At 35.3% G+C, this 8,883-nt stretch overlaps 1 protein-coding gene across 1 annotated transcript; it reads left to right on the top strand.

Annotated features, from left to right (window-relative positions):
• Nucleotides 1–4,729: 4,729 nt before the first annotated feature.
• On the top strand, nucleotides 4,730–8,272 carry LOC134684664 (serine/threonine-protein phosphatase 6 regulatory ankyrin repeat subunit C-like). Its single transcript, XM_063543968.1, has one exon. The coding sequence runs from the start codon at nucleotides 4,730–4,732 to the stop codon at nucleotides 8,270–8,272; it is 3,543 nt and encodes a 1,180-aa protein (XP_063400038.1).
• Nucleotides 8,273–8,883: the final 611 nt, after the last annotated feature.

Below are 8,883 nucleotides of genomic sequence, written 5' to 3'. Positions count from 1 at the left end.
ACAAAAACTGCCTCCCCTCCACTAGATTATGAGGGAAAACGAAAAAACGACTGGAATCCAAACTTCATCTTATATTCATATTTTTACGGTCACCGTAAGGAATTGGTTGCCCGTAAGGATGTGTCAATATTTCAATATACCAGCCACCTTATACTAGTTAAGAAGTCTGCTGTGTGATTTTACTATTTTTTTATAATCTTCAAATGGTACTGAGTGTGAATTTGCCATGATGAATGATAAATCGATATCACTTGGCGCCTGGTTTAGCTTCTTTTTGTGTTTCACACACATCATTTTAAATACAACGGAATTTGATGAGACTGTCATCAAAGTGTGAGGTTTAGTGCTGTAAAGCCAGGTTTAGTGCTATAAAACCATTTTCTACAATGAAAAATACCTGTGCCAAGCCATTCGTTTTGTAAACGTTCTGTCATTTGAATTTGCCATGTGATTAGTTCAGTATTTTTGTGTTTTTACTTTTTAATAAATTTCACAATTGGTTAGGCACTGTCTCCCGATCTAGTGATCTGCTTTGTGCAGTTTTAAGTGGAATATAACCTATAGATTACCCAATATTTCATAATAGTTACAGAAGTGTTAAAAATGGGTACATAATGTATAGTATTCATTAATATATACTTCTAGGTACCATAAATTTTAAACTTGTACATTATGTGAATGGCAACTTTACTTAATGTGTTTCAGATAATCAAGTATTCAAGTCATCTATGAATTACAGGCTTGTTCTACTGTTACGATTTTGGCTATTGTCAAATGGACAGAAGGCTCCGACAAATGATTTTGAAAAGATGCCATCTACAAACGATACAAGTATACAAGCAGATTTGTCAAGAATTTATCTGTCAAGAACAGATATTTCAATAACAGATCTAGAACCTGTCGGAGCATGGGAAACTGTTTTTCAGGTAAGTGTGCAAGATTTTTTCATTTTGGCAATTTGATATACATGCTATTTCAGTTCTATAAATCAACAAAATCCTAGTGTCATGACACTGCAAAACCATAATCTACCTGATTTTATCGTATTGAAGATTTATATATAGTTTATACTGTCTAGTATCTAACAATGTTTAATCAATTATTGTATATGCTCTTCAGGTGAAAGAAATATATTATCAGTTATTAAATGAAATGTAACATTGTTTCTTTTTTAGCAAAGGCGTTTTCAGTTTATTTGCAATCTATGAGTATGAATGTATCTTTAACCTCAGATATATTCAAATAGAATTGTTACATAATAGTTATTCAAACATGACGTCCTTCAAACGCTTTGAGTACACACCCGTCGTAAAATATGAATAAATTGCAGTGGCTGTCTGATCGTTGTCCCATGTCATATGTTTTTTATGAATGAAGTGCCCGACGTCATATAATGATGACGCAATAATTTAAGTATTTTACTGGAGAATACACGCTTCTCATAACGAAAATCATCACAACAAGGAAACGTAAACAACCAATGCTAAAATGTGGTATGCGCCCATTTTTTTTTATACAAGAAGAGTACATTATCATTAAAATTCATCCAAATCTATCTAAATACGTTATTGTAAATAGTTTAAGCATGTCACTAGTTCTGTTTGCTCCGTTCTTTTACGCCAATTTAAAAGTGCGTTGATTTATGGGAACGGCAAATATTTGCTATCGCTTTGGGTAAAATATTTGTCATAAAAGGCCAACCTGTGGTAAAATCACGATATATTCAAGCCCCCATGAATTATTTCTTAAATATACTATTTGTCTTTTTTATATGTCATAGCTAAGACCGCACAGAGCAGGTATGAAATGTTTGCCACTGAAGAACGTAAAACAATAAACATCGTATTCACAACAAGACTAAAGCATTCACTTTCTAATTCCGAGAAATTGAGGATTTATTATCTTCCCCTAACATGCATAATGACGCCTTGACTATTGTACATCATATTATAATGAGTATGTATGCATTCAATTGTGTATCTCGTTTTACTGATGGTTTCAATGCTTTATTTATCTTAGGCTGTATTCAGACTTGGTGGAGGTAAAGTACAAGAAGCAGTTCCAAATGTTGAAAAAATTATGAAAAAGGAGCAATATAGCTGCTCGTGTAAAGGTATACTATAATATTTGATAATGATATTATGCAAATTATGTTATATGTAATCCTTTATATAACTAGATTTATAAAATACAGTGTAATATTGCAAATGTTAGATGATAGTGCGTTTCTGTGATTGTTAAAATTTAGTTATTAACCCTCATACCTACCTATCTACCTACCTACATATATACATATATTTTTTTACAGATTTGCACAAGCTAGAAATCGGGACCTGGAAAAAACATGAAGCAAGTTTATGTAAAACAGATGTTGATGAAAACATACAAAGGCAGTTACAAGACTCATCATGTGTGGCACTTGTGGGATCAGATAAAAAGGAAGTAGACGATGTGTTACATCATAATGCACTTCTGTTTGTAGAAAGAAATAATCGATATGTTATATTACCTTGTAAAAGTCCTTTGGAAATTGTACATCACTATAAGGGTGATAGGTATCAATTGTTCATTTTAGAAGATCCATGTGGTCGCGAATTACCCCTAAAAACCACCATCGAGTATATGGTTCAAACTGACGAAACTTTTAAACAAATGTTACAAACAGATCAGACAAAAATCATGATAACTTTTACCCCAACTGTATTTTGGAAATTTCCTTACTCAGGGTCCTTTTTTGATAATCTTATAACATTTTTAGCACCCGACTATACAGTCTTGTTTGGGAGTGAGCAATTCTCTAACAAAGAAAGGTCTTACACGAAAGAATTAGACGATTGGTTTCTAAATGATAGGCCAAAACACTGTGCGTTGTTTACAACAGTTATACGTAATGGTTATATATCAAGTGGTTCGCATTCTAAAGAAAACGAAACGGCACAGGAAACTGTAAGATTTGAACAGATTTGTCGAAAATATTCAATTGATTGTCAAAAAGTCACTGAAAGCTTTCGGGGTATTTCTGGTAATTATGTTATTAAAGAGGATAATGAATTCCGAATTCCCCAACCAATGTTTAACTTTCTCTGTTGCTACTTCGGCAGGCATACAGAACTGCAGGGTCTTTTTTTGCAGTATGTAGAAGGACATTTTTTTTATGAAAAAATAGTTTTAGAGTCCATACTGGGTGAACTATCGGGCAGCTTGATAAAAGTTAAAAAGTCTCAGGAAAAACATTATTTTGAACGCGTACTTTATGATATGTCGCGAAAAGATACCAGTGTATTTTATTCCAAACAAATGAAACATCCCCTGTATAGAGATTTACTCGTGCGATACATGACAAAATCATTGGAGACAGGCGAAATTGACATATTAAATTCAAGGGAACTTCTTGAAATTGAGGTCATTAGAACAAAGTCAAGGTCAATGCTGATAGCAGTATGTAGCGAAGGATATGAAGATATCATGTCAATTATGTTAGGCCATTTGCATGATAACATTAGAGTTAAAACAGTTTGTGATCTGTTCAGGATTTCAATCGATCAAGAATATCCATTTCCAATCATAAAATCGCTCTTAGACAAAGTTAATGACGTAAACAAAATATCGGATTGCTCATGGACCGCATTAGGCGTTGCATGTTTACACAAAAATTCAAAGTTAGCTGAAATATTGATTGAAAAAGGTGCCAACATTGATAGAGCTGATTTAAAGGGTACTACGCCGTTGATGTTAGCATGTTATTATGGGTTGCACTCAACAGTACAGTTGCTGTTCTATAAAGGTGCAGACATGTATAAGCCTGACTGTAGAAATATGTCGCCCTTTAAATATGCATGTGTTGGTGGACATGAAAATATAGTTTCACTATTTTTAGAAAAGGAAATAACGTCTTTTAGCACTCAATACAATGATTCGAGACTGGCACTGGTTTTAGCATATGAAGAAAAACAAACCAATATAATCACATTACTGAAAAACAAAGGTTTTGATCTAGAAAAATTAGATGAATTTGGCAATACCATTTTAGTCAATGCGTGCAGGAATAGTGATAACAGAACAGTGCATAGTCTTATTAAATTAGGAGCAAATGTAAATGTCCGTGACGTTACAGGAGTGACGCCGCTAATTCGTGCGTGTTCAACAGGAGATACTGGTATTGTTAAACTTCTTATAACGGAAGAAAATAAAGATCTCAACATTGCAGACAATAAGGGATGGACACCTTTAAAATGGGCGTCGTTTAATGGACAAATCCAGGTTGTTGAAATCTTGTTGCAGACGAACCGAGTTGAAATTGATAAAGCTGACAAATGTGGATATACTCCACTTATGTCATGCTGTTATAAGGGACATTTAGAGATCGCAAAACATCTTGTTTGTCAAAAGGCAAATCTTAATTACAAGAGCAAGGATGGAACGACGCCATTAATGATTGCAGCACAGACCGAGCATAATGAAGTCCTTAATCTACTCCTTGACAATAAGGCAAACATTGATCTCGATGATGATATTGGAAGGACACCACTCAGTGTCGCATGTAACAAAAACAACGATCAAGCGGTTTGTCTCTTTCTTGAAAAAGGCTCAAATGTCGATACTGTCTGATAAGGATGGTTTTACTCCCTTACAAATAGCATGCAAAAAAAGAAATGTCAAAATAGTATCACAGCTCATCAAAACTGGAGCGGAGGTTAACAAGCAGGACAAAGATGGGGTGACGGCACTTATGACAGCCTGTCAGTTTGCACAAGAAATGATCGTAGAGAAAGATACAGGTACAATATATTTTAAAAACATTATCCCACAGATTGAAGTAAGTCACAATGACCAGTATGAAGTGATAGAGTTTCTTGTCAAAAATGACGCAGAAATAAATATGATTGACAATAGGGGATTTACTCCCCTTATTATTGCATGCAAAAATAGAAATGCTTGTCTTGCTGAATTCTTAATCAATTCCAATGCTGATGCAAATTTGGCAGCTGGTGATGGGTGCACTCCATTACATACTGCATGTTTAGGAGGTGATGAGAAAATGGTAAAATTACTCTTACATAATAATGTTAACATAGACAAAGAAGACAATGAAGGTTCGTCACCTTTGAAAACTGCCTCTGTCAATGGTCATCATGAAATAGTCAGAACACTACTGCAGAACAATGCTAATGTTGACAAAGCTGATAATGATGGATGGACATCACTAATGACTGCTTGCAAAACCGGAAATTTCACAGTGATCAGTGTTTTAATAGAGTGCAAAGCGAATGTCAATTATTCTAGTCCGATAGGGGATACTCCCATAATCATAGCATGCATACACAGTGACAAGGAAATAGTTGAAAAGTTGCTGGAATGTGGTGCTAATTACAATACACCTAACCATATTGGACAAACTCCGCTTTTAAAGGCGATTATGTATGGTCGGACAGAGAATGTTTCAGTATTACTGCAGCATAACGTTGATATAAATATAACAGACAATAATGGCATAAGCCCATTAAAAGCTGCATGCAACGGGATGAATGTAGTTATTATCGAATCACTTTTCAAAGCTGAAGCTATAATGGATATTGAAGATGAATATGGTTACACTCCTCTCCTAAGCGCCTGTGAAGCACAAAACTCGGAAGTAATTTCTCTGCTTATTCAATCTGGAGCCAATGTAAATAAAATTGCCCCAGATGGCTGGAACCCTTACCTTCTTGCCATTAGAAATAGTAACAATGTATTAGCAAACTTTTTAATTCATTGTGGAGCTGACCAAAACGCTGTATCATTAATGCAAGCGTGTGAAGATAAACATATTCCTGTAATTGAAGTATTATTAGATCTAAATCACAATGATCCTTCAAAAACCATTGATAACATGCCTCCTTTCAAGATGGTGATTGCAACACGGCAATTTGATGTATTGGATATATTTTTAAAGAAAGGGATAACATTTGATCTAGACAGTCTCATCTTAAGAAATCTTATTGAACACAACGATGCGGAAGGTTTTTCTGCTCTTACAAAAGCCTGTGAAGGTGGGAACATGGAAACATTAACATACCTACTTGAGCTAGGTGCTGACATGTTAAAGCCAGACGGGCGTGGATGTTCTCCTTTAACAAATGCATGTATAACTGGACAGGAACAAAATGTTGACATATTTCTCAAAAAATCAAGTAAAAACGTATCCGAAATTCGTAGTTTATATCTGAACACAGTGGACAATAACGGATACACACCTCTTACAGCTGCAACAAGCAAGGGACATGCCCGAATTATACAGTCACTTGTTTCAACTGGAGCAAACGTTCACAAGGTTGATATGCACGGTCAATCACCAATTATGTATTCCTGTCAAAGGGGAGACTTAGAGACAGTTAAAATACTAGTTGCAAAAGGAGCCAGTATAAATGTTGCATCTGAAATGCAAGCCTCTCCTGTTTCTCTTGCAATACAGTATGAGGCATGGAATGTTGTAAACTTCTTGATAGAACAAGGAGTTGATAAAACACAGACAGATCTGATGAGTACCAGTATCAATAAATCTAGTCATGACATCTTGACAAAAGCTAGTAAAGAAGGATTCAAGGCACTGTTCGAATTTATCATAAATCATAGTACACCACTTAATTTAGATGATTTGATTGAAGATCTAACTATTTTGATGCATGCATGTAAGATGAACCAAAAGGAAATAGTTGAGATAATTACTACTAAAAATATTAACATAGACTTGGCAAATAGTGATGGTTTTACAGCTTTGATGTTTGCTTGTCTTGGAGGGTATACAGACATAGCTGAAATCTTGTTACGCAATCATGCAAATGTGAATGCATTAAGCAATCTTGAAATAACGCCTCTGATGCTTGCATGTCAAAGAGGTACAGTTTCAATCATTAGTTTACTGTTGAAAAATGGGGCGAACAAAGATAAACAATCAAAGGATAGATTAACTGCATCGTCCATTGCATGCTATTCTAAAAATTATGCAGTGGTAGAATACCTTTTAAGGAGCAGATTAGATAGACTCTTGGAAGACGACATCCGAAAATTGCTGTCCGATAGAACAAAAACAGACGTCCGACATTTTATTTTAAACATCTGTAGGAGTGGCTTTAAGTCAATATTTGATTTATTGATAGAAAATGAAAAAATCATTGATGCCGTCGATTTAGATGAAAACAGTTATCTTATGCTCGCAAGTCAAGGAGGGTATGTTGATATCATCGAAACACTGCTTAAAAGAGGGGCAAAAATTAATTTAAAGAATAAATTTGGATGGGATGCGCTCAGATTGGCATGTAAAGGTGGTCATGCAAAATGTGTTAAAATGCTTTTGCAAAATGGGGCACATGCAAATCAACGTGATGAGGAAGGTAAAACTCCTTTGATGATGGCTTGTGAGGGTGGTTTCTTTGAAGTCATAACAACATTAATACAATTTGATGCTGACATCACATTAGTTAATAGAAAAGGAACATCAGCACTTTCAATTGCGTCAAGAGAAGGTCACCTTGAAGTTGTAAAATACATTATTAGCAAAGGTACATACGCCAGTAAATACGAAAAAGAATGCTTAAAGTCCTTGATGGCAGCATGTGAAAATGGTCATCTTGAGATTGTTCGTCTATTAATCGATACGAAAATAAATCTTAATTTGTGCGATAGCCATGGCTTTACACCTCTCAGGATTGCTTGTAACGGTAGCCATGAAGACGTTGTCAATATTCTGATTCAAAATGACGCAGAAATCAATAAAGGTGACAATAACTGTTGGGCACCATTGAAGTCAGCATGTAGAGATGGAAACGAAGCGATAGTCGCATTATTATTAAAGATGCGCGCTGAAATAGATAAAACAGACAATAAAGGACGAACCCCTCTTATGTCTGCCTGTCAAAATGGACATAATAAAATCGTAAAACTACTCTTAAAATACCAAGCAGATATTGACATGACAGATATGGGTGGTTGGACAGCTTTAAGAACTGCATGTCATCATGGTCAGGCTTCAACAGTGAAAGTCCTAGTAAACAACAGCGCGAACGTTGATATTGTTGACAAATACAGATGTAGTCCTCTAAAAGCATGTGTTGATAAGTGTAAAACCATAACTGATTCACAAACACCGAGTCCAATACAACAATATAAGGAAATAGTTTCGATTTTGATCGAAAATGATGCTAATGTAAATGTGGCTGACAAAAAAGGATGCACATGCTTAATGTCTGCCTGTAAAGGTGGTCACATTGATTTGATTAACCTTTTATTGACATAGGTTGATGATGTTAACAATGTCGATAATCAAGGACAGACATCATTAGAAATTATCTGTAGTAGAGGCCACACTGATGTTGCCAAACAACTTCTCGTTCATGGCGCCGATATCAATAAAGTAGACAATTATGGCTGGACACCTTTGCAAATTGCTTGCAGATTTGGACACAAAGATACAGCTGAATTCTTATTATGTCAAGGAGCAAACGTTGATATCAAAGACAATGATGGATTTACAGCTATGATATATGCCTCTCAAAGTGGGAATAAAGAGATTGTGGAGTTAGTTCAAGAGCATGGTGGAAACGTACAATGCACTGAGAGTGATGGACTAATAACGCAAATTGAGTTTAAAAAAGGTGTCAAAATATGGACAAACTATTTAAAATGGCAGCGATTATGTTCACAGGTTGTGAGGATTATGACGATTATGAAGATTATGAAGATGATGAAGAGTATGAGTTTGATGAGGACGATGACGATGATGAAGTTATGAATTTGGTCAGTGACAGCGACATCGAAAGTGACATTTCTTTCTGCCATTTGTCGGCCGCTATGCCAAATCAATCCGCGTTTTCGTATTCCCGAGCCCAGTTTTCATTTTCACTTTGA

Source organism: Mytilus trossulus, chromosome 9, assembly GCF_036588685.1.
Source record: "Mytilus trossulus isolate FHL-02 chromosome 9, PNRI_Mtr1.1.1.hap1, whole genome shotgun sequence".
NCBI lineage: Eukaryota > Metazoa > Mollusca > Bivalvia > Mytilida > Mytilidae > Mytilus > Mytilus trossulus.
This window is presented reverse-complemented; position numbering and strand designations above follow the sequence as displayed.

What these genes read in the sequence shown, in the direction of transcription:
- LOC134684664 (XM_063543968.1), top strand. Translation starts at nt 4,730, where the DNA reads ATGACAGCCTGTCAGTTTGCACAAGAAATGATCGTAGAGAAAGATACA.